Source organism: Pygocentrus nattereri, chromosome 1 (assembly GCF_015220715.1).
Source record: "Pygocentrus nattereri isolate fPygNat1 chromosome 1, fPygNat1.pri, whole genome shotgun sequence".
In the NCBI taxonomy this organism is placed as follows: Eukaryota; Metazoa; Chordata; class Actinopteri; order Characiformes; family Serrasalmidae; genus Pygocentrus; species Pygocentrus nattereri.
Genome location: NC_051211.1, coordinates 54,243,704 through 54,270,760, shown reverse-complemented (window position 1 = coordinate 54,270,760; position 27,057 = coordinate 54,243,704). Strand labels below are relative to the sequence as shown.

Below are 27,057 nucleotides of genomic sequence, written 5' to 3'. Positions count from 1 at the left end.
AACCTGCTTCTGAACACTGCCAAGACCAAGGAGGTTTTGGTGGACTTAGGGATAGGCCACCCATGCAGCCAGTCTCTATTGAGGGGGTTGAAGTGGAGAGGGTAATGACCTACAGGTATCTCGGTCTGCAACTCGATGATAGGTTGGACTGGTCAGCTGACACAGACATCCTGCACAGGAAGGGGCAAAGCTGGCTCTACTTCCTGAGGAGGCTGAGGTCCTCAACCATCTGTAGGAAGCTCCTGCAGATGTCCTATCAGACCATGGTTGCCAGCTGTCTTTTTTATGCTGTGGTGTGCTGAAAAAGAGACGAGATGTGACTGGACAAGCTGGTCAGGTGAGCGGGGTCAGTGGTCGGTGTGGAACTGGACTCTGTGGTCAAGGTGGCTGAGAGAAGGACATTACACAAACTGCTCTCCATCATGGAGGATGATGGCCACCCACTGCCTGCACACCATCGTCATGGACAGGAGGAGCATGTTTAGTGGCAGGTTGCTGTCACAGAGCTGCGCAACCGACAGACTCAAGAGATCCTTTGTCCTCAGAGCCATCAGCCTCTTCAACTCTTCCCAGGGGGGCCAGAAGAGAAGAGGGAAGAGGGGAGAGGAGAGACGAGGACTGACTCTGAATCTTATGTTAAATCAAGAATCATCATAGGTCTTAATCTTATGCTTCTTTATCCATCTGCACATCTGGACACCTTGCTGCACATATTGCACTTTCTGCACACCTTATTGCGCATCTTGCACACCTGGACACTGGGCACTTTATATCGGTACCAGTATCTGCACATATTTATTCATTCAGTGGATCGATCTATCTATCTATCTATCTATCTATCTATCTATCTATCTATCTATCTATCTATCTATCTATCTATCTGTCTATCTGTCTGTCTGTCTGTCTGTCTGTCTGTCTGTCTATCTATCTATCTATCTATCTATCTATCTATCTATCTATCTATCTATCTATCCTTGTTTCTACACTCACTGTCCACTTCATCAGCTCCACTTACTGTATAGCTGCACTCTGTAGTTCTACAGTTACAGACTGTAGTCCATCTGTTTCTCTGAAACTCTGTTACCCTGTTCTTCAGTGGTCAGGACCCCCATGGACCCTCACAGAGCGGGTACTATCTGGGTGGTGAGTCATTCTCAGCACTGCAGTAACACTGACGTGGTGGATTCCGTAGTTCATCACAGCCGTGATGTTATTGGTGATAACTCCCTCCTCGAGTGTCTCTACTGCTTTAATACAGCAGTTAAATAAATACAGTAAGAAATGAATAAACTGGCCGTGAACGCGGCTTTAATATGTTTTAATGTTCAGTTCCTTCCTCCTAATTATAGCTCCTTAACGAGCAGCTCGTTGCTACATCAGAGTAACGAGCTCCGCCCACTCGCTGCTTAGCCAGCAGTTCGTTCTCCAGCTCCACACAGACCGACTGACAGTTTGGGAATTTAGTGTCGTCTCGTCTTCAGAGTCGGACCAGATCGGCTGTGGGTCAGATGTGATCTTAAAGGTGTCCGTTTTCTGTTTGTGGCAAAGTAAGAAGTAAGAACGTTCAAGCGGCTCGAGCGTCTCCTACAGCGGTCAGAGTCGTTGCTTAGCAACAGTGTCTCAGCGGAGCGATACAGTGTTTGTAAAAATAGGTGAAATAAGAGCTGAGTTAGAACGACTCTCAGCCAATCAGCTTGCGTGGCCAGACCTGACTGTTGTGTGTGTGTGTGTGTGTGTGTGTGTGTGTAATCGCTGTTGTCGGAAGAAAAAACTTGTATCTCCAAAATGGTAACTTTACAGGAGAAGCAAACAATTTTCTTTTAAATGAAAGTCAATGGAACATTTTTCCAAGCGATACTGGGCTGTTTTCTTTTTTGGTCCAGTCATCATGAAATTTACATAAAATGTAAAAGGTTACATGTTCTTTCAAGTTTTAATATTGATCCATGTTTTATTCCAATTTATGTCCCCGAAAGCAAAAGACCGACATGGTTATTTATAAATTCTCTCATTAGGTATTAGATACGGATAAATGGGTGCTGTGTCGGCGCTGCACTGTCCTGTCTGTTTACTGTGGCTAATTTAATTGGTCTGTTTAATTGGTTGTATTTATGATATTGTGTCCAGTCTCATGTTTTGTTTGCACTTTGTTCCTTTTGTTGTGTGTTGCGCTGTGCTGGTCCTGGAGGAATGTAATTTCACTCCACTGGGTGACTCCTGTCATGCCTGTTTGTACAGTTTCTGTCCACAGGCTGACGGGCTTCATCACCCCAATCACCACTTCACCCAGCCACTCTGTCAGTGTTATTATTGTATCACATCATCTCTGATATGGATAATAACACCGTCACACTAAGTCACTTTAAAGAACAATATCACTTAAACCACTTTAAAATATTATTTATTATAAATATTTCCTCTATATTTTATCTTTATTTCTCTATATTTTGTGTAGAATTCTCTGTTTTGTGTATATTTCTCTATATTTTGTGTATATTTCTCCATATTTAGCGTATATTTCTCAATATTTTGTGTAGATTTCTCTTTTTTGTGTATATTTCTCTATATTTTGTGTATATTTCTCTTTTTTGTGTTGTGTATATTTCTCTATATTTAGCGTGTATTTCTCAATATTTTGTGTAGATTTCTCTTTTTTGTGTATATTTCTCTATATTTTGTGTAGATTTCTCTTTTTTGTGTATATTTCTCTATATTTTGTGTATATTTCTCTATATTTTGTGTATATTTCTCTTTTTTGTGTATATTTCTCTATATTTTGTTTATATTTCTCTATATTTTGTGTATATTTCTCTTTTTTGTGTATTTTTCCCTATATTTTGTGTATATTTCTATATATTTTGTGTATATTTCTCTATATTCTCTACATTTTGTGTATATTTCTATATTTTGTGTATATTTCTCTATATTTTGTGTATATTTCTGTATATTCTCTACATTTTGTGTATATTTCTCTATATTTTGTGTATATTTCTCTATGTTTTGTGTATATTTCTATATATTTTGTGTATATTTTCTCTACATTTTGTGTATATTTCTCTATAATTTGTGTATATTGTTTTGTATATTTAATATATCTCTATTTGTTTTTTTTATGTTTTACTTTTACTTCTTTACTTTCTGTAGAGAGAGCATCTGAGCCTCACCACAAGCATCTCAATGCATGAATGTCCTGACATGTTGTGCAAATTAGAAATAAACTTGAAACAATATATTTAACGATATCGATGTCCCCAATAAAAAGACGACTTCCTATGACATCCATATCACTATTCGCTGACCCCTTAAGAAGCTGTAACGTTTGTTATGGTTCTTTAGTTTTGACTGGCTTTCCAAATTTATTAAGAAATGCACTGTATGTCAACAAAAAGCCACCAGCTTATTATAATATACCAATAGTATAATATTATTATCAAACCACTTAATAAAAAGAGATTTATTATTAAAATCAATCTTCTTATTGATCCAAATAATACCTCTGTGAGGGGGAAATGATGCTTATAAGCCAGTTTTCAAGCAAGTACAGCCTGTTTATGGAATTTGGACAGTTTAACAGGTAATTTTTCAATTTTATAGTCACATCTCAGCGGATCAATGGATTCATATCTGAAAAAATGAATGTATTGAACACACCTTCTTCAACTGTGTTCATTCTAAGGATTTTTGGTATGATGCGATGAAGGATATCAGACACAAAAATGAAGGTTATATTAAGAATAGATATATTTTATATTTTATTTTATTATAAAGACTCCAATAAGGACATCTGCTACCCGCTCAATCTGCTCATTTTACTTGAAATTTACAAGGACAATCCCGTCTTACAGAGCATTTAAAAATGACTTTTACAGTTATGTCTCCTCCGTCCAGTGTATCGCTGGACAAAATCTCCAACATGGTAACTTTACAGGAGAAGGAAAACACATGCGTTACTTTTAATGCAAGTCAATGGAACCAGACGTCTTTCCAAGTCATTTTGGGTCATTTCTTTTGGTCCAATCATCGTGACATTTACACACAATATAAAGGGCAACAGGCCTTTTCACATTATATCAAAAACTGAAAAACAACAAAAATTAAGATATGAGGTTTTCTTCCAACAGCAGCGATATTTATAGTAAAAGAACTGCTAAGCCAACGAACGTATTGAGAAAAAACAACTTTGAAGACTCGCTCCACTTCCTCATGCAAGATTCGCTTTTCAGTTTATGACATGTACTTTATTCTTTACATATATACACGTAAATATCACTTTTTGTACTGTCCCGTGTTCCCTTTATTTAAAATTCGACGTCTCGTTATGAGCTGTTGTCATGCTGAAACCCTGTCTCTGATAATTGCTCGTCCTCCTGCAATACAAAAATTAAATAAATAAAACAATAATACTAATATTTAAAAAAAGAGAACCTGTAGAGAGGAGAAGTCCCACCCTGCACGCGCTAGGGGGCGCTCCCGAGCATCTGAGCAAAGTCCTAGTTTATAGCCGCTGAAACGTTTTTAACGTAAAAGGATTCGTTCACAGCATGAAACACTTTAAAACCGCTGTTATAGTTTTAAAAGCTTTTAAACTCGAGCTGTAGGGCGCCTCGTGACGTCAGTGAGCGCGAACAGCCAATGAGCCGCTCCGCTCGCCCATCAATCATCCCGCTCTGTCAGTAAAGCCCGCCTCCTGCTGCCCGAAACCCGTTTGCTGTAGAAATAAAGGAAAAATATCGGTGAGATTTCTTTGTTTTTTTTTAGCGAAACGCGTCCTTCTACTTTCTAAGGTTAAAGGGAAAGTTCTGGGCGAGCGACTGGAGACTGTTTCGCCTTTTAGCCGTTCGGTTCCATTCACTCCCATTCATTGAGGGCTCGCTCGCCGGCGCCCTCTACTGTTCAGCCGGCCTGTTTCAGGCTCCTCTGGATTCATATCTGTTTTGACCGCAGGCTCTGACGCAGGCCGATGAATCATAGGATCCGACATGCACCGCGCGGTCTTCCTGCAGGGGAGGGGGCAGTAGAGGTGTGTCCGCCGCGCGTTAAAGCTGATTCTCGCTGTAAAAGCCCGCACTCTGCTGCGCCACTTCTGCCCCGCACGGCGTCTCTACCCCTCCGCGATGGCCAACTACATCCACGTCCCGGACGGCGCGCCTGTCGTGCCCAAGTTCAACGTGACTGTGGACGAGCACGACTTCAGACCCGGAGCGCTGCGGCTGATCCAGCAGCTCCGACCGAGCTGGAAGCCCGAGGAGGTCAACATGAAGGTAACGCGCTCTCACTGAGATCAAAGAGGGGTCTAGGTCCCCGGCTAGAGACCACCCGCCCCCTGTCCCCACGTTATATAAGTTACCTAACCTAACTATATAAGGCGCAACGCAATAGCTGCGTCACCACTTTGCGCGTTCGCAGTCCGGCTTTCAGTGCGACGTTTCATTTATAGGGGCGCGTTGCTGAAGGAGAACTCCACCCGTATTATAACAATTCCCCAGAACTGCGTTGAGATGTAATCGGAGCGCTTTGGTGTGAAACGCTCCGTTCTAGAGAGTCAGGACTGCTCACAGTGGTGGCGATGGGAACCAGACGTCCGCCTCTAAAAGCTGGAATGAAGTGATCGTGATGATTTTGGCTTAAAATGCGTTTTAATCCGTTCCTGGTGGAGGGATACGTGCAGGGTGCTGTGAGGTGAAAATAGTCCCCTAAGAAAAGTTATTAGTTTAAGAGTTTCTACTGTTTAAACACGGTCAGCATTACATATAAAACTCTGTTAACTGCATTAAGAAGATTCACTGGTGGTTTGGACGGTGAATGCAATGGCTATATGTGTGTTGTAGTCATGGCAACGCCTGGTTCCCATCACCACCACTGTAAAGAAATCTGAGTCCCTACACTCAACCACTCCGCTCCGTACACCTCTGAATGACTGTTCACACCCCTAATGCTGAATTATGTAGAAATTTGGAAAAATTACATTTATATTTACGGCATTTGGGTGACTCTATTATCCAGAGTGACTTACAGTTTGATCAGTTTATGCAGATCGGGGAAGGTGGTGTTGCCCAAGGACTCTGATTGGTGTAGTCCAGGCGGGGGGATTGAACCCCAGTCTCCAGCGTACAAGGCAGGGGTGTTATCCACTACACTATCCAACCACTTACGTTTCACAAATTGGTGGAATTCCCCTTTAATGTCAGTAAGCGGCTGGAGGGTGGGTGGATTATGAGCCGGTCACATGCTCGTATTCCCTATTTGCATATTGGTAATAATTAAAGAAGAATTCCGCCAGCTTTTCAAAGTGTCTCCACGACACTAACGAAGTCCTCCTGAGCGGGATGGTGTGGAACGCTCTGTTCTAGGGAAACTCCGCGACTCAGATTTCCGTACAGTGGTGGTGATGGGAACCGGGGGTCACCATGTCTACAACCCAAACATGCAGGGCTCATACGGGTCCTGCAAAACCAGGAAACGTCACAGACAGTCAATGTGGCAGGATCTAGTAATGAATTTCACTCTGAGACAGGGTGAAATCGAAAAATGTACATGGGGGAAAAAGTTTGTGTTCATTTTTATTTCATAAAATATGTGAGTGTATGTGACGGTAGGTGTTACCCTCCTTCAGCAGGTTTATGTTGAAAACTTACCACACGGGCAAACTGTCATTAGTTTAGCCTCTTCAACTCCTCGGGACCACCGGTGGGTCCAAACCGCACTCGGTCATGTTCTTCATAACGTTCATACTCCATAAGCTCCATTCAGAAGCTGGGCGTCGTGTGAGGCTGTAGCTCTTCTCTCCAGTCTAATAGACGGTGATGTCATTTTAAACCCTTATAATAAAAGAAGCTGAACTTTGTTTTTCTACTGAAAGTCGAGCCGTTTTTCCCCAAATCTGGGCTCTAAACTATAAACAGACGGCGTCTCTTCAGTGATCTGCTCTGGAAACATCACTTTTAGAAAACAACACAAAGAGCAAAGAGATTTTTGGCCTTCAGCAGTAAATTGTAAGAATATAGTGATATGTGGAGATCATAAAACATACGTTCTGTTCATTTGAGGGGAGATTTCATAAAATAAAATATATAAATAAAATTTTAAAAATGACATTTTTCATGCAGTTACTGAAAAATTTGCCTTCGATTTGGTTACAAAAATTCAGATGGACCAAAAATACCCAAACCAAAATACACCCTGGAGAATAAGAGGTTAAACTGACCAATATTACACTTTAATGTAGGTTCTATTTGTGTCCCTGTGGAAATTCAGTGCTCCAGGATTTAATCATTGGAACTTTGGAAATGGCTGAAGTGTATAACCCTAAATATATAGCCATTTTATTTGCTACCCGAAACCACCAAAACTACCCATACCACAGCATTTTTAAGTATAAGTCGTTCGAAGTTGCCGAATCCGAATCATTCGCAGTGGTAGTGATGGGAACCAGACGTCCACAGTTTAAGGCTTATGCCATAGAAAGTTAATGTAAGCTAAATAGTTAAAGCTGTGCTGCCTGATGCCTGAAACATGGTACTTTTGCAATAAGAATTGGGCTTAAAATGTATTTTTAAAAACCATATAAAAAAAATATATTTGTGTTGTAGTCATGGCGACCTGTGGTTCCCATCACCACCATTATAAAGAAACCTGACTCTCTAACAATGAACCATTTCACATCAAACCCCTCTGAACAACTTTGCGTCTCAACCACTGAATTATATAGGAATTCTTGAAAAAGCGGCGGAGTTCCCCTTTAAGATATTCGGACGTCTGGTTCCTATCACCACCACTGTGAACGGTTCTGACTCGGTAAGTTTCTCTAGAACGGAGCGTTTGAAACCAAACCGTTCTGAATAACTCTGTTTACATCTCAGCGATTGCATTAAACAGTACTTTGGAAAAAGCGGTGGAGTTCCCCTTTAAGATATTCGGACGTCTGGTTCCTATCACCACCACTGTGAACAGTTCTGACTCCAGAGCGTTTCACACCAAACCGTTCTGAATAACTCTGTTTACATCTCAGCGATTGCATTAAACAGTACTTTGGAAAAAGCGGTGGAGTTCCCCTTAAATATATCCGAGGGGGCAGTTCCTTTTGAAGTCATGAAAAGAACCGTTCTAGGTCGCGTTTGCTTTTCCTGCTCTTTAACTACCCAGTGCTGTGGGGAGCATTACAGTGTGAACGATTCAAAAATAAATGTGTCAGAGGAAATGAGCTGGTTATGTTACAGCCTTCGCATGGCGCGTGATGGCTGCCGTAACAGCTTCTGCCTTGACTCGCCTTGACTTTGCACATGTACTGCGTGCTTGTTCTTCAGCATGCGAGAGGGGAACACGCATTTGGAATCACCTGAGCGACGTTTAGCTGGAGCTGCTTCCTGCGTTAAAAGGAAAGTCCTCCCACCGTTCAAAATTTCTGCGTAACATGTAATCAGAGTCAGTCAGAGTGGTTTGCTGTGAAACGCTCTCTTCTAGAGAAGCTTACAGACTCACAGTGGTGGTGATGGGAACCAGACATCAAGTTTATTTGTGTAGCGCTTTTTACAGCAGGTGTTGTCACAAAGCAGCTTTACAGACAAATCCAGGCCCCCACGAGCGTCGCCAGTGGCATCCACCTCTAAAAGCTTCCTCACGGAAAGTTACCACGTGGAACGGTTATGTAGAGCCTGCCTGAGTATCTCGGACGTTCCTCTATGATAGTTTAGCGAGGTTTTTGGCCTAACCCGTATTTTTGGCATGTGTTAAATATCGTGAGACGAGTTGGTGACCAGAGAAAATGTTTTTGTTCAGGTTTTCACATCAGTGTCATATATAAAGCCCTGAAGGCACGCTGGCTGTTTTGCATTGCAAATGACACGGCTATATTTACTAAGCTGACGTTGTGGCCTGTGGATCCGATCGCCAGCCCTGTAAAGACGTTCTGAATGAATTGGGTTTTTCAGTTATGGAGAAATTTTGAAAAATGAGTGGAGCTGCCCTTTAACTGTAGCGCAGTGGAAGTGTGGCAAAGCAAAAAATGTGCTGCGGCCTAATAAACGGTTTATTACTAGGCCTGAAACCATACTTGGCTTCAGAAGGGCAGACTTGAGCTTCAGCTACAGGCTGAGAACTCGCTTCTTTGCCGTTTAATTGAAAGACAGACCGTCCTACGAGGACCGTCGCGCCGAGAGCACATTGTCTGCTACGTTTTACCACAAGAGGAAGAAACTCGAACCCGTTGCTCTACTTCTGCGGCCGCTATTTAGTGCAGTCTTTTCATCTCAGGTTTCTCCGTGTTTTTGTGTTGGCAGCGCTATGGAGACGGGGCGTTATCTTGCCCGTAGCTCAGCAGAGCAGGTTTGGCTCTGGATTTGCCAGGTGCTGAAGTATTTGCATTGAGCTTTGCTTCGGGAACCTTCCAGCCCTCCATTCGTGGAGATGGGAGGGCCTCGGTCACGAGACGCTGTCCATGTAAAACAGTTTCCCTGCTAAAGTCAATAAGTAATGCTGGCTGCGCCTTAAAGGGCCAATACCCTACATTTTCCTTGTGTTTTGTTTTGGCCTGATTATGATGTTTTGGGGTTTTTATGCACTGAAAAGTCTTTTTTTCTATTTTTACATGATCCTCTCTCTGCCTTTTCAAACTGAACAGGCTGGTTTTGTCACTGTGCCTTTAAAACTGATGGGTGGGAACATGTTCTGATTGGCTGGCCTCCTTCGAAAAGCAGTCCGAGCTGAAACACTGAACGTAATTTTAAAGTGAATATAATTCTAATGCTAAACTTCTGTAGGGTATGATATGGGACACTGACACAGATTAGCCCATATATATATATATATATATATATATATATATATATATATATATATATATATATATATATATATATATATATATATATATATATATATATATATATAACATAACATAGCTGGTAGGCCTCTCACGGTTAATACACAATCCCCTGATCGCATCTGAGCTGATCAGCTATTTTCCGTGGTTTATAGCTTTCACAATCGTGTCCTTGTGTCACAACAAACGGATGCGTTTTCGTCGTCGGGTTAGAGGTTGAAGCACATGCAAATAAAGACAAGCAGAAAACGCGTCCACTGACGTGGTCTGTGGGTCTGTAGCACCTTTAGATGGCGTCGGTGAGCGACGTTTGTTTATTTGATGTTTGTTAATGGCGCCTTTAGAGGGTGGCAGTGAGTGACATTTGTTTATTTGATTTCTTTTTCTTCCTTTTTTTTTTTTTTTTAAGATCCATCAAACCGAAACGGAGCGGCCTCCTCATCCGTTTTCAAGCCTTCATGTTTCTTTATTAGATCTATCAAACCGAAACGGAGCGGCCTCCTCATCCGTTTTCAAGCCTTCATGTTTCTTTATTAGATCTATCAAACCGAAACGGAGCGGCCTCCTCATCTGTTTTCAAGCCTTTCAACTCTTGATGAAGCTGCAGCTTCCTTTTCGCCAGCTTCCTGATCAAATTTTCCTATCCCACCTTAAATGGTGCTGCAGCTACATTCTGCCGCCTCAGGCGTAATCAGCTGTAACAAAACCGGCACAGCTAAGAGGCCAAAACACACTTCCTGCTTCGCAGATGGGATTTTAAATATAAGCTTGTAATCCTGCATATTTTTTAATTTCAAAGCCATATGTCTCAACGCTACTGCAGTGGAATCCAAGATCAGTGCATGGAGCCTACCTGCTTATAGAAACAAATCCTTTGCAAAACACGTTATTACAGCCCTGCATGCTCACAGTGAGTTTACAGTGAAATAAGAGCCGGATGTGTAATAATACAGAAAAACTGTTTTTCGTTAGTGAGAAAGATACGACGAGGCTGAAGTCGGCTCCCTGTTCACCAACTTCTTGTTCGAATTTTCCCGTTCCACCTTAAATGGTGCAGCAGACGCGTTCTGGCACCTCAGAAGAGGAAGCCGGCGAATAGGAAGCCTAATTCAGCCCTGTCAGCATCGGCGAATGCTGGCCTTGCACCAAACGACTTTTCAAGCGCTTTCACTGTCGCAGACAAATTTCCAGAGTCTGAATAGAACCATGAGTCTCGTTAGAGCCGCGCCGCATCATCTTCATTGCTTTGTGTGAGCTGGTCAGGACGGCTGTGTTAGGTCAGACCTTTTCTCGTCTGGCTGCTGCGACAAAATCAACCGTGTTTAATATTATTGAACGTTTTAAGAGAGAACGCGCTGCAGCCTGACATCCCTGTATAATAAACTAACTAACCGGCTCAGTGAGTGTGACCGTGATGAGAGGAAGGACCTTAAGAACGGCTTAATCGAAGAATCATTCATGGTTTCTGTTTTTGTTTGCTTTGTTTTTTAATGGTTTAGTTCATGACACCCAAATGAACGATGTTGCATGTCAAATGAAAAAATTTTGCAGGTTGATTTCAAACGTTCTGGGTGATGATCTGCCAGAGTGTACAGTTCCACAGTGAACTGGGCGGAGCCCACCCAGCCAACGTGTCCTCCCACCTCTACAGAGCGGGAAGAACAGAGTTTATCTGCTTGTAAGTTTCCACCAGACGCATGATGGGAATAATCTCAAAAGTCTTGTAAACAGTGACCCTGCAAGTCTCGTAGTCTTTGCGAAATCATAGTCTGTGACTGAAGAGCGTGACGCTGTCTTTAGATGTGAGAGGGGGTCAAGCTTTAGTCTTTCAGACGTCTTCTAGTGTACGGTTAGCGTGAGAGAGAGACACGTCATCCGACCGAGTGTGTGGGCTGACAGTCGGATAAGGGATGCATAACGGATCGAGCTTTCCATCTCTACCGATCAGTCCTGACTCGTGGAACCACGTCAACTGACTGCAAACGTTTTTTAAAAATTCACTTTTAATTAATTTTGAAAAATCGGTGCAGTTCCCCACGGCTCAACTCCCCTTGAGAAGATTCGGACGCATATGTTGTTTGAATGAATGCTTCTCTCATTTATTCTGCGAGTAATTAATTCGAAAACCAGTTTCCACAGTTTATACCTTCCGGAGCTCCAGGGACGACGTGCTTCTCTGTGTAAGCTTAGGCGGCAGGACGTGACTTGTTTGTACACTCGGTTAATCGGGGGGTGTGGCAGCCATCGGACTGTTTTCTTCAATGATGAAGGAAAACCAGGCACTCAGCACATGCCAGGCCTTACTGACTGGTGCAAAAATAAAATTCCTGGCATTCCTCCTCAATCCCTGATAGTGCACATGATTAGGGCTGGAATGCCAGGCTGCCGGAACACGCCTCACTTTACATGAGGGCGACAATGAGACGTTTTACAGCTCCGACCAACGCTAGCTGTCCCCTTTTGAGTCCAAGACCATGTGACGCCTGGTTCCACTGCACCTTGTTTTTAGGAAAACAAACAGCGGTGAGGGCGGAATGTCGCCATCCGTGTCATGCGTAGACAGCCGTGATGATTCTCTCATGCCGAGTGTTGTTTTTTGGTTTTATGGTTTCGTTTTTTTTGGCCAGGTTTGTCTTCAGTTTCGTTTTCGGGCAGGAAATTTCATTTTGGTGCATCACTAATCAAACCTGCTACTTTACATAAAAATAAAGATGCTTAATGTCCACCTGTCCTGCAATAATAACAGAAATAAGTCTCGCTTGATGCCTGCTTCTGTATGATTGACGTACCGCTGTTGTGGGAAGGAAACCTCGTATCTCCAAAACGGTAACTTTACAGGAGAAGGAAAAAACCTACTCTAATTTTAATGCAAGTCAATGGAACCAGACGTCTTTCCAAGTCGTTTTGGGCCGTTTCTTTTGGTTCAGTCGTCGTGAAATTTGCACACAGTGTAAAGGACGACAGGCCTTTTCAAATCGGGTCAAAAGCTGGAAAACGATAAAAATGGAGATTTTTGGAGTTTTTCTTCGGACAACAGCGATATATTGGTTTAATTAGGCGCCGGTTTAAACTCGATCAGGTTGTTGATGTCCGGCCCAGCCTCTCCGCAGTCCATGTTGCAAAGTCAAAAGCTTCTTTATTGCTCGTCTGCAGTTATTAGCAGAAGCTTGTGCTGCGAGAACAATACGAGCTTGTGTTCAGAGTCCAGTGTTAAACAGGCAGATTCGGTTGACACTGCAGGGCTGATGTTCACTGAAAAGCACGCTATGGTGTTTGTTTGGTGTGGACCATCATAAAAATGTGCTCCTACTAGCAGCAAACTAAACTGTTGTTGGAATACGACAGTTCAGGTGTTCAGTGCGCACTTGGAGTGTTCACACCTGTCAAAAAGAACCGAATTAAAGAGAAAGATTGATCGGCGCCAAGCAAGGCAGGTGTGAAATATGGCATTCAGCGTTCAAATATTTGTCCAATTCACTGAGAAGATGCATTCTCAAATGTAGAAAACGTCCTTTCAGTTGTTTAGTGCCTCCGCTGTGGCACCCAACCTTCAAGGACAGTTATTTCCCAACGTAAACACAAACGACGACTATGAGACGGAGGGAAGGACGTGCCATTGCTGACTGAAAACAAACAGAACGATGACTACACTCTGACCACCTCCCCGTTTCTCCACTCACTGTCCACTTCATCAGCTCCACTTACTGTATAGCTGGTCTCTGTAGTTCTACAGTTACAGACTGTAGTCCATCTGTTTCTCTGATACTCTGTTACCCTGTTCTTCAGTGGTCAGGACCCCCATGGACCCTCACAGAGCAGGTACTATTTGGGTGGTGGGTCATTCTCAGCACTGCAGTGACACTGAGATTAATAACTGATCACATTGATTTATCAGTCTACTCAGGCTTTAGCAGAGCTCAATCTAGAGAAATCTAGAACAGTCTGCTGGGGGGACCTGGAGGAACTTCAGTTTGCTGATTCATGCATGACGTCGCTGTAGGGGTATGAGCACATGACCGAAAGCATCTTCCATTAGAACCTGTTTAACTGCATTAAACATCCGTGTTACCTTTTCCCCTGTGCCACGCTTTGACCTACTTGCTGTCACAGCGCGGCCACAGAAACAGGTTTCAGGTGCAGGTGCTCTGAGTATCTGCCTCAAAGTAATTGCCTGCAAGACCCTATATGTAGTCTGTCTAGAACGCTTAGCTAGAACACCGTTTCTAGTGTGTTCTTCACTACACTAACCACAAAAAAAGGCCACAGTCAGCACAATCTGGTAGCAACCGCAGCTCAGTTACAGACAGCCAGTCTGTCGCTGCCCACACGCAAGAAGAACTTGCACGCAAACAAACTTCTGCCTTCTGTTTTCTGAAGTTTTAAAAGTCCTCTTAAAATCAGCGATTATCCAGGCCCGGACAGCGAGCTCTCTGTGGATAACCCACCTAAATATGCCATTTTTCTGCAACTTTTAATGCACAATTTCTATTTATTTGCTCATTTTTAAGGTGTTGGGTTGAAAACCATAATATATCTAAGGTGCCATAACTTTTGCACAGGACTTATTTTATTGGTTTGTTGTTATTTTTTTTACCCAATATGTTAAATTGAACAGATAAACAGTAATTATGCATTAAAATGTGCGGAAACACCCGTTGAGCGTGTTCTTATGATCACAAGTCATTCGACCAGGCGTGCACAAGCATTTGCACACGACTGTAATGTGAATGGAGACGTCTCTTAATAATCGATCACATTGATTTATCAGTCAGTTAAAGGGCCCATATAATGGAAAAAGAAATGTTCCTCGCTTTTTTAAACGAACCCGTTATTAATATAATGCGTTTAATAAGAGTTTGATGGATTATGTAAACATTGGTAAAGCTTCTAAAACATTGTACGCTCAGTCCATAAAGTCCCGGTGTGGAGAATAAACTGCCAGAACAGCCTGTTTTGTATTCAGGGCTTTTGTGATCTCACAAGATCCAAAGCATCTACATATGTCTGCTTACAGCAGTTTAGCCCCGCCCATTGGCATTACTGAAGCTATAAGCAGTGTTTTAGCCTGGATTGAGGTGTAAGTGAGGCCGCCAATCAGAACAAAGTTCGTTTACATATACGAGTCTTAAAGGGACAGTAACAAAACCAGCCTGTTTAATTCTAGAGGGTTAGGAGAGGTTGGAAAATGGTGATGAATGTTGTTGGTACATAAACTCACACAAACACTGTGGGACGAAATGGCAAAATGAATAAGTAAACATAAAGTAGAGTCCAAGTTGTTGATCTTCTTCTGTGTTCCAGGGAATTGGAACATGTAACTTGGCCACATTTTACTTCCTGGAGCCTAGAGAAAGTCCTTTCTTGCACTGGAGTCATCATTAGGTTACAAATTAATGGACTATTAGTGAAAATCTGATTTGCTGCTTTATGAGCCGAAGGAAGTTGTTTATGCTGCATGACTGGACGCTTCAGTGCAGAGCAGGACTGTAAAGTTGCTGTTATGTTGCTTATATTAGAGTCATATTGTTAATTATAAATAAAAATATCCGCCTCAGGCCTGATTCTGCGAAGCGTGGGCAAAAAGTCTTGCCTTTCATTTCAGTGGCCGCATTAAGTGGTCGGCGCTTTCGCACAGGCTGCATGTGCGAAAGCGGCAAGGAGTCCCAGACACTGTACTTAAAGGCGAGACCCGGTGCTGTTATTTTTTCCCCCATGCAGCAAATACACTGAAATAAGCCATGAAAATCACTGAAAAGTAAACAGAAAAATGTCTAAAAACTTTGAACACTGTTTTAACATTTTATTTGATTAGTGACAAGATGCTAGTTAAACATTCTGCTGCAGAAAGATTTCCTGCTTGGTCTACCAGGCTTGAAACTTTGGCCTGTTCACATGTCAGAATGCCGTAGAGGATAAACAAACATATCGTGCATTTTTCAGTTTTTGACATAGTTTGAAACTTCCTGTTGGTCTTTACATTGTGTGTAAATTTCATGATGAATGGACCAAAAGAAACGGCCCAAAATGACTAGGAAAAAATTCTGGTTCCATTGACTTGCATTAAAATTAAAGAATGTTTTTCCTTCTCCTGTAAATTTACCGTTCTGGAGATACGAGGTTCTTTTCTGACAGCAATGATATATTTTTCGGCGTAGAATTTCAAATAATCAGTACAAATAGCACAAAATGATCAAACTCATGTTTTTATTTGTTGCGTGGTGGCAGCTTTTGTGTTAATATGCACTGAAAATGTTGTCGTTTTACTGCTGAAAAGCCAAACCATTGCAGGAAATTAGACAAAATGGTCCCATTACCTGCTTATGAGTTTATATTCTTTACATATTTTAATACAGTTGAGTATTTATTGAATATCTGTTTGGGATTATGCTTTACAAACCGTTTCCCAGGTCTTTCCTGATATATTGTGAAGTAAATCAGTTAAGGCGAGTTCCCTTTAAGGTGGAACGCTCAAGGTACCCTTTGCATGATGAAATCATCATGCAGATTGAGGGAGAACGTGTTGTAGATGTTTTTGCAAAGGGTTCCATATAACTCCACAAAGGACCATATAAAGGTCTTCGTCAGTCTGGAGAACCATTTAGTGTTGCAAATGCCCTTTAATGATGCAGAAGGTTCTGCGAGCGTTCATGGTTCTATATAGAACCGTTTTCTTTAATGAAGATACCCTGAAGAACCTTCTTTTGGAAGAGTGTTGTAGTAGCAGTATTACATATTGAAATAAATGTTGTTGTTATTATTGGGAATAATAAATGTTAAGTAGAGCTTTAGAAATCATTCCCAGCATCAGTGGTTTTCCAACACGAGCTCTAACTGTGCTCGATTCCCAGCGCGTAGCATCTCGCGTCCCCCGTATCGAAAACCATTCCGATTAACTCGCGTGTCATGACCCCTTTAATCGGACGCTTGGTTCTCTCTTCCATATTTGAGTGTCATGTGATAAACTGTCCTCTCTCGCTTCCTCCCCCGTCTAGTCTTTCACAGACGGCATCACCAACAAGCTGATTGGCTGCTACGTGGGCGACGCCCTGCAGGAGGTGGTCCTGGTGCGCATCTACGGCAATAAGACGGAGCTGTTCGTGGACCGCGAGAACGAGGTGAAGAGCTTCCGGGTGCTCCAGGCCCACCGATGCGCCCCTCGCCTCTACTGCACCTTCAACAATGGCCTGTGCTACGAGTTCCTCGAGGGCATGGCCCTGGAGCCAGAGCACATCCGCAGCCCCTCTATTTTCAGGTGAGGAGCATGCGTTCCTGCACACGTTCGGCCTGGATTGCCTACGTTTCTGGCTCCTCTCATTTCCTCTGCGAGCTGAAGCCGCTGGCTGCTTTGCAACATGATCCTTCTTCTCGTGATCTCGAGCTTGCCAAGCCCCACCTCCAACTCCAGCCCTCACTCGGTGCCTCACGGGCACGGAGACGCTCTGCGTGCCCTGCCAAAAGCTTATATGGCATCTTTCCAACTTGTGTCTATTAACAGCCTTCCTTTGGAAAAAACGGAACTTGGCTATTATTGGCTGAAACATTAGTCGTAGTACCGGTAGCCCTGAAAATGCAGAACATTGCGGTTGAAGATTATTTTGTTTTATATGGTTTTGTTGTTGTTGTTGTTGTTTTTATTAAGGCTGATTGCACGGCAGCTCGCGAAGTACCACGCCATCCACGCGCACAACGGCTGGGTGCCGCAGTCGGATCTCTGGCTGAAGATGGGGAAGTTCTTTTCCCTCGTTCCCACCCACTTCGAGGATCCGGATAAGAACCAAAGGTGAGGCCCGTGGGCAGATCTGGTACATGTAGGCACGAGCCGAGGGTGGCGCCACTCTGACAAAGTGTGCAGGGTGCAGTTAAGAGCAGGACTGTTATTGTGGTGACAGATTGACTGGGACGCTATAGGCGGTCCTGGCTCGGTCCCAGAGCACCAAACCTTGCGCTTGTGAACACGAGCAGCTCCTAATGAAACGCACTTGGTCCTGCTTTTCAGCGATGATGGCTTTAAGAGGATGAGGTGTGTTAGATTAGGAGATATGAGATGATCTCAACTAGAGTAATTGTCCAAATGTGCTGAGTAAGGCGGGTAAAATAGATTTTCTTATCTAGTTAAACAGATTCAAGCGGAACCTGCTTTTAGTCCGGGTTCTACAGCCAGCTTTTTCTGGTTTCTGTATAATTTAAGCACTGAGAGGCATTCAGAGGGTTTGGTGTGAACTGGTTCAGACGTCTTTACAGTGGTGGTGATGGGAACCAGATGTCACCATGACTACAACACAGATATAGACACTTTATTTACCATCCAGAACCACCAGAGAACCTACACGAGTCTTCTGAGCTTTATATGGAATGTTGATCATGGAAAATGGTGGAAAATCTGAAACAATAAGTTTTCTTTGGGAACTGTTTTGCCGCACCCTGCATGTATCCCTCCACCATGGATGGATTTTTGACCAAAAATGATCATCAGTGTCTCAAGCATCAGGCAGTGACTTCATAAACATTTCATGTAATAACCTTCTGTGAGGTGGACGTCTGGTTCCTATCACCACCACAGTGAAGAGTTCTCTAGAACGGAGCATTTCATGGGAACTTGGGGTCTCAATTTCAGTGTCATAGAGCCATTTTATTTACTATCCAACACCAGTGAACCCACACGTTTCTTCTTAGTTTAGTATGGAATGGTGATGATGGTGAAATAGTGGTAAAGTAGTATAAATTGTAAATTAATTAAAATGAACTGTTTTGTCTTACAGTGTTCTGTACGGAACCCTCTGCCTTAAATGCATGAAAAGAGTTTAAGGCCAAAACTTGACGTGAAAATAATGTCTCAGGCATGAGGAAGCATAATTAAGACCAAATACGTATGCAAGAAACTTTCTGTGGGGAGCTTTTAGAGGCGGACGTCTGGTTCCCATCACCACCACTGTGAGCAGCTCTGACTCAGTAAGTTTCTCTAGAACAGAGCGTTTCACACTGAACCGCTCTGAACGACCGTGTTTACATCTTTACTGCTACATTCCACAGAAAGTTTGCCAGGTTGGTGGAATTCCCCTGTAACAAGTGTAACGACTAATACAAATAAAATGAAAGATAATTTTTTAAAGAACTATATCATAAATTGTTCCCAAATGATTTAAATTATCAGTATGTTTTGGCAGCTAGTCCATAACATTACAATCTACACTGTACAAGAGCGGTTTGATGTGGAACACTCCGTTCTAGATAAACTTACTGAGTCAACTGCTCACAGTGGTGGTGATGGGAACCAGACGTCCCCCCTCTAAAAGATCCCCCACACAAAGCCATGACGTGAAATGGTGACTGACTTGTTGGATGATGCTATATTATGATGTATTGTAGGTTCTCTGGTGGTTCTGGATGGTAAATAAAATGTGTTGTAGTCATGGCGACGCCTGGTTCCTATCACCACCACTGTAAACCCATCTGAACCATTTCGCTCCAAACCCCTCAGAATCACCCGAATCGGGCCCAAAGTGACTTGGAAAGACGTCCGGTTCCATTGACTTACATTAAAAGTGAGGTGTTTTTTCCTTCTCCTGTGAAGTTACTGTGTTGGAGATACGAGCTTTTGATCTGGCAGCAGTGAATTATTAATCCAACAAAAGATTAGAAACTTTATTAATCAAAAACATAATATTAGGTAATCTATATCAGTGAAGTCGTGCTAATATTTGCTGTTCCACTTTTGTGGTCCAAAACAAATGTGTCAGCGTTTGACCCACAGTTTCTTTTTTCACTGATCATCTTTATCGCTGCAGATGTTTTATGTATTTAGGTTTTAAAGCTTGTTTGGCTCAAACAGCACAGATTGGCTTCACTGTTTGCATAAATTACCAAAACAGTAAGTAAATAAAAGCCTTGACGGTTACACCCAGCCCTGCAGCCGGGACCTTGTTTCAGAGGGATTGTTTACAGGTGGCAGCTGCCCAAAACAGCATTTTCTGCCTGTAGCAGAGACGTGAAGGTTCTCTTATTAAATAAATAAATAAATAATATTAATGCGCAGACATTTTTCAAATCTCCTCCCCTGAAACACACTTTGTGGCACACAGCTCCGAGAGTGGCTTCCACAGCTGAGACCACACATCACATGACCTCCTTTTTCAGTTCCACCTTGTCATGCAAACTGCAAAATTCAGGAAACTGGATTTGAAAAACAGGTTTAATGGGCAGTCGTGTCCATTCAGAAGGGAATTCCACCGTTTGTACCCACCAGTCTGGGAAGTTTGATTTTAGTAGAGTCGTTCGGAGTGATTTGGTGGGAAAGTTAAACATTCAGAGCTGCTCACAGTGGTGGTGATGGGAACCAGACGTCCCTCTAAAAGCTCCTACAGAAAGTTCCTACATGAACTGGTTCTGAATTCACTGCCTGATGACTGAGACGCTGTTTTATGAGAGTTTAGAGAACTTCAACTCCATTCATGGTGGAGGGCGCTGTGCGGCAAAATAGTCCCCAAAGAAAACTCATTATTCCAGGTTTTCCACTGTTTTCCATCATCGACATTCCATATAAAACTCTTATTAATAATAATAGTAATAGATTTAATTTATTAAGCACTTCATACACAGAACATCTCAACATGCTTTACAATCCAGTAAAATTAAGTAATAAAAGTAAAAGCACAAAAAAAGCTGGAAAAAAAAACCCAAAATAAAACAAAACGGCAAGCAAATAAATCAAATTACTACAGTATTTGTAACGAAGACTCGATCCAAGCGATAAATTTATACATGCTTCTTAAAAATGTGTCTCGATGTGAGCTGAGCTTCACTGCCTGATCGGAAGAGGTAATGATGTCAGCGGATTAGAAGCACGAAAACAAAACGCTTTTTCACGTGTTTTTTCACACGTGACCACATTTTCAGCTCCCAGTACTCACAAGGGAAAGTGTAGAGCAGTTCGGCGGTTTGGTGCCATACGAAACGCTCTGTTCTAGATAAACTTAGTCAGAGCTGCTCACAGTGGTGGTGATAGGAACCAGGCGTCCACCTCTAAAAGCTCCTCACAGAAAGTTCCTACAGGAAATGGTGACGAACATGTTGGCTGATACCGTATTGTGGTATATTGTAAGTTCTCTGGTGGTTCTGGATAGTAAATGAAATGACTTTATCTGTGTTGTAGTCATGGTGACGCCTGGTTCCCATCACCACCACTGTAAAGAGTCTCTACAATCAACCACGTCACAGCAGGCCGCTCTGATTCGCTCCGTTTACGTTGAATTGTGTGGAATATTAGAAAAATCAGAATGGCTTTTACGCCGTCTAAACAACTTCCCTCTGACTGATTATAGAGAAAACAGAGGGAGTAAAAAGTTATGAAGTTTGAGTTTGTAGATCTTTGTTTGCTCCTGTTTATTTCAGATCGGGAGCACCGGCGCTCCATGGCGGGAAGCTGACTAAACGCACGTTCCCCTTGAATCTGTTTAACTAGATAATCAATTATACTTAACCCGCCTTAGTCGGCACATTTGGACAGTTACTCTAGTTATGTTCACCAATTTATTCTTACACCGACATCCGATTCGGTTTATCTTGTATCTCCTGATCTAACGCACCTCATCCACTTAAAGCCGTCATTGCCGAAAAGTAGGGCCAAGTGCGTTCCAGGGAGCTGCTCATGTTCATGAGAGCAGGGTTTGGTGCTCTGGGACCGAGCCAGGATCACCTAGAACGTCCCGGTCAGTCTGGAACCACAATAACAGTCCTGCTCTTAACTGCTCCCTGAGCTCTTAGGCCCAGTCCCATTTCCTCTCTTTACCCCTACCCCTTGTTTTCGAGTGTCCTTGGAACTGGGCTACAGGGCAGTGGTTGAGATCTTCCCTCTGAAATGAGACCCTCTAATAAAAGAGCATCAATTCATTAACAGCTACTAGCGCCGCTCTGTAGGCGACCCTGCCCGTCTGCAGGGACAGCAGAGGAGGGGAAAGTTCAGCTCCTCACTGCTGGGCTTTAGTTACATTTAGGGATCATACGCCTTCAAAGAGGGGGGCAGTTATTTATTATCACCCCCCCTAATTCTTCAGTGATGTGAAGCTGAAGTCAGAGATTCTCCAGATTCTAGTTTGAATTTTCCCGTTCCACCTTAAATGGAACAGCAGTTACATTCTGGTGCCTCAGGCGTCAGAACTGCCGGACTATTTAAGGTGGAACGGGAAAGTTAGCTAGCGAGCTACCAAGACATTAGCGTGGTATTAGTGATTTTTTTTAATGCTTGTTATGAAGAAAAACGACCAAAATCCACTGAAGCGACACTAAACTAAGACAAACTAAACTAAGACTGACTCCACACACCCCGCCTCGCCTCGCCTCCATTCTACTACTGGAGGAACTGATTTAAGCTTCACAATCAGACCTTAGAACCACTGTAGAACCTTTGAGGGAACATTTACACGGTTTGTACCTTAATGGGCGAAGAACGTACCTGCGCAGAACCCTCGTTTCTGAAGTTGACACGTTTTATATTAAATATTTTGGGTGTGTTGGTAGGATGTCTTGACTTTCTTGCATTCCTTTAATCCTTTAAAGCGGTGACATTCGTACTTGTGTCTTTCCGTGTCCAGGCTGAGCAGCGAGGTGCCCAGCGTGGCGTGTCTGAGAGAGGAGCTGGTGTGGCTGCAGCAGAACCTCTCCAAGCTGGGCTCGCCCGTCGTTCTGTGCCACAACGACCTGCTGTGTAAGAACATCATCTACCGGCAGGCAGGAGGTGAGCCCCGTTCCCCTCCCCACCCCTCACCCACCTACCCCACCCCACACCTATCCTGCCTCAGGTAGGCCCGGTTTTTACTTTTCTGCACCCTTAAAGGTTTTTTTTCTCCCCCCAACACCTTCATCTAAGGATCAGAGAGGGGATCCACGGTAAATCTATAGATTTGCCACCATAAGGTTGTGCGTGAGTGAACTTGTGTGTGTGAAAATGTGTTTTTTAAAGCAGCAAATGGTGCATTTTTGGGAATGTTGATGTTTCCCCCCCCCTGTGATGCTGTGAATGCTTTCTGTGTTCCCCATGAGTAACTGAGAGCGCGCGAGAGAGGGGCGCGAGGGCTGGCAGGCGCAGCCAACCCCGTGCGGCGGCCTTCGAAGGCGTAACTGCTGCCTCGAATGTGTGTAAGAAGTCTGCATTTGTGTTCAGGCCTTTGTACGAAGGAAGACAGCCGCACCGACAGCAGGGCAGAAGCCAAAAGCCACTTCCTCTAGCTAACATTAACCATGCAAAGGAGGCGGGGCGGGTTTTTGGGGTGAGGGTGGAGGGTGGAGGGTGGGGTGGGGTGGGGAGGGGAGTGTTTCATACGCTAACAGAGTGTTTTTGCACGGCTCGAGACAGTCTCCTCCCCCGCAGAGAGGAAGAGAAGCAGAGAGATGTAGATAAACGAGGCTGCGCGACGGCAGAGCTTCCCGAACCTTCTCTTTGTCTTGTTTTTCTTTTTTTCTTTCTTTCTGTCAAGTCAGGAGGTTTTAGCAGGGCAAAGAAGAGCGAGAGACCACCTGTGCAGGAAACCCACCCCCCCCCTCTGCCGTTTGCATAGGGCCTCTTAAGCCGTTGTCTCATCGGTGCTCCCCTGGACCAATGGGGAGGCCGTGTGGCTGGGTGGGCGTGTGAAAGTGGGGTGGTGGTGGGTGGAGGGGGGGGGGGGGGGGGGGGGGGAGCTCGGTGCTCGAGTCTTTAAAGGGGGAGGGACGCAGAGGCCGCTCTGCAGTGAAGCTGTGTGTGTTCTGTGACAGATGTGAGTTTGCCCCAAATCTCTTCATCTGCTGCACAGGCCTATAGCCACTGACTGGAGCTGTTCTGTGTGTCCAGCTAGGACGCCAACGGGCCCGGTAACCACCTCATGTGTCTCTTTCTGTAGACCAACACTTCTGTCTACTGTCAAACTTTTATATAGCGCAAGTTAGTATTTAACAATAAAAAAACAAAAAAAAAACAACAAAAAACAAACTTTATTAACTTTATTATTAAAATGCTCCGCTTTATATTAAGTGTCTTTAATAACTGTGTAGTTACATGTGAACAACATATGCAGTGACCATGTAACTGGTGGTGATTTAGTCACTGTTACAGATGGATTACAGAAGTACAGCCCATGTGGTTACACACGCCTATCAACTCCACTTTTGCCTCGTATAGTTACACAAGTGTATCTTAATAGTTGTAACGGTCAGTTCTCTATTATGTAATAACAAAGGTAATAACAAGTGTAATTACATGTGTCATCAGACCGAAACAGCGGTTTTTAGGTTTTTTTTATCCAGCAGTAAAAGGAAATGTATAATAACTTACATTAAGACGTTATTTACACTGTATCTGCCAGCTTTCCTCACATTCAGCTGGTGTTTATGTTGCTACTGCTGTGACGCTGTAACCAGTTCCAGCTTTAAACCAGTCTGTAATGAGACAGAACAGCAGATGCCCCCTTATATTAACACAACACTTATAACATTCATTAAATGTTACATTAAACTCAAAGCAATGTCTATTACCACTGTTATTACACAGTAACTACATAGTAACTACACAGGAACTGTCCACTTACCTTACAGTGTAACTTTACCGCTGCACTCCAGGAAAGTTCCTGTGTAGAAGATGCACTTGAGTAGTTAAATGAGGCAAAACTGACGTGTGTAATTAATTAGAGCACTTCTCTAATCCACCGGTAACACCGACCAAATCATTAGCAGTAACGTTGTTGTTGCATGTGTTGCTCACGTGTAACTGCAGCTATTTGAGACACTCAACACAAAGTGGGAGCAAAATGTACTGAAATGTAGCCACACTGAAGGCTGGGTCGTCATGGAGGAGTAAGGATTTGTATTTTGAAATCATCATTGCTTCGCTCAGCCACTAGACGGCGACATTTTTCCGCCTTTCTCCACCTTTTTATTTTATTTCTCTTTCTGTCCTACTTTCCTCTCCTGCCCTCAACGCACGGTCCCTTTGTTTGTGCTCCTTTTCTGGACGTTAACACGTCCGTCTCTCCTTTTTTCCGTCAGCCATCCTCCCGTCTTTCCTAACCTTCCTTTCCTTGTAGCCAGGCGCTGCGCGAGAGGCTGGTTCTGTTGCCAAGATCCCCTGGAAGCCGTTGAGCACTTGCAACCATGGCTTACATGTTCCTTAAGAACGGTCCCGTTTTGGTAGGTGAACGGAGACGTTTACACATAAAAGGAGAGAAAGCGGCGCAGAGCTTCCTCAGAGCTTGGTTGCAAGTTGTCCACTCGGCCTGACGCAGTCTAACCAAGCATGCCACGCTGTTTCGCGCGCGCGCGTGTGTGTGTGTGTGTGTGTGTGTGTGTGTGTGTGTGTGTGTGTGTGCGTGCGATTGTACGTGCTCTGAATGCATGCTGTGGGTCACACTTCACAATAAGTGTTTACTGACCGATGTTAATCATGCATTCGTTCACATGAACAACACATTAGTTATGATAAGCTGATATTGGGTAAACAACCGTGTTGCTTAATGTTTTAAGACTGTTCAACATTAAAAAGACGTGCGATTGTGCTACAGCTATGGCTGACCAATATTTCATAAATAGCCGTTGCATGAATTCATTACCAAGACATCACGACTGTATCAGGTGTATTAAGTAACTGAGTAACTCGCAGACCTGCAGCAGAACCTGTTCTAGATCCTAGCTGCGTCTGCGAACAGAGAAACTGAGGTTTATTCGTGTCTTTTTGGGTGTTTTTGGCCATCAATCAATCAATTAATTTAAACTCCGAGTTCATTTAGACGCTATAGTCAGGGCAGTCGTGGGCTGGAGGTTAGGGAAAAGGCCCTGTGACCGGAAGGTCGTTGGTTTGATCCCCAGAGCCGACAGTCTATGACTGAGGTGTCCTTGAGCAAGACACCTAACCCCCAACTGCTCCCCGGGCGCCGTGGATAGGGCTGCCCACCGCTCTGGGCAAGTGTGCTCACTGCCCCCTAGTGTGTGTGTGCTCACTAGTGTGTATGTGGTGTTTCACTGCACGGATGGGTTAAATGCGGAGGTGGAATTTCCCCGTTTGTGGGACTAATAAGGGTCACTTGTAGCTTCAGACTCGGTCAGTTTTATGCCATCATTTTTACTTTTATTTTTGTGTTTCATCTATTTTTTTTTTTTGGATACAAAAAATACAACAGTATAGTAACTTAAGATAAAACGAGGATAAATAAAAAGAACTAATGAAATGAGAGAAATATGAACAACATGAGAATAAATAAGAACCTTAACTGAAAAGACACCAGAAATCACGTTAAAAGTGAAATAAAGTCAGGCTGATGATGAGAATGAAGCCTCATTCATTTAGAATCACGTGTTTTTAATGTTAACAGATACTGTAAGTTACGTTAGGCATGACTAAACGTGAACTACCGTAACTAATGCAGTCGTTGCTTGTTTACTTAATATTAATTGGCTAGTATTACTGTGGTACCCAGAGGTGGAAAGTAATGAATACAGTAACAGAGTAAACGTAACTTTTAGTCCGTTTTTCCCAGTAAGCAGGGATTCTCAGTGCTCTCTTCTCCGCTGGTTGTACCTCATTTGTTGTTCATGTTAACGAATGCATCACTTAATATGGGTGAACACCTGTTGTAAAGTTTTACCAGCATGTGTTTTCTGTTCTCCTTTCAGAACGCAAACCCTTACTCCTACTCCAGGGTCATATTTGACTAATCTCTAATAAAAGCCCAGATATTTCCAGTGTTGGTTTGGTAATGCGTAGCTTTGATGTCTAAGGATTAGGAAGGGAATAAGACCACATGTCCGTATCCTTTTCTAAACAAACCCTCGTCTGTTTGCCCTCCCCAGGGAATGTCAAATTCATTGACTACGAATATGCTGGGTACAATTACCAAGCCTATGACATTGGGAACCACTTCAATGAATTTGCAGGTAATCTGACGGGAATAGACCCCGACTCCTTGTTAATGCACATTTAAGCTATTTAGAGGCCGGAGCGTGCTGATGTGGACTCTGGACTCTGCCTCTTTGTGATTGACAGGTCTGAACGAAGTGGACTACAGCCTGTATCCTGAGCGGAGCCTGCAGCTGCAGTGGCTGAGGGCGTATCTGGAGGCCTATAAGGAATACAAACAGCAGGGCACCCAGGTCTCTAACACTGAGGTGGAGGTCCTGTACGTGCAAGTCAACCGCTTCGCCCTGGTAAGTGAGGCCTAAAGTCACAGATGAAGAGTCCAAACCCGTCACAGCGAGCTGGACACTAGACACCTAGCCGGCCT

General features: G+C 43.4%; 1 protein-coding gene across 1 annotated transcript in view; it reads left to right on the top strand.

Moving 5' to 3' along the window:
- The first annotated feature begins 4,989 nt into the window (after positions 1-4,989).
- The window catches only part of etnk1 (ethanolamine kinase 1), a 29,463-nt gene continuing 7,395 nt past the window's right edge, over positions 4,990-27,057 (top strand). The window contains exons 1-6 of the mRNA XM_017715400.2: positions 4,990-5,261; positions 16,810-17,069; positions 17,457-17,597; positions 22,405-22,547; positions 26,627-26,710; positions 26,820-26,980. Coding sequence (XP_017570889.1) covers positions 5,115-5,261; positions 16,810-17,069; positions 17,457-17,597; positions 22,405-22,547; positions 26,627-26,710; positions 26,820-26,980 — 936 coding nt within the window. The 5' untranslated portion in view covers positions 4,990-5,114. The remainder of the gene's footprint in view (positions 5,262-16,809; positions 17,070-17,456; positions 17,598-22,404; positions 22,548-26,626; positions 26,711-26,819; positions 26,981-27,057) is intronic.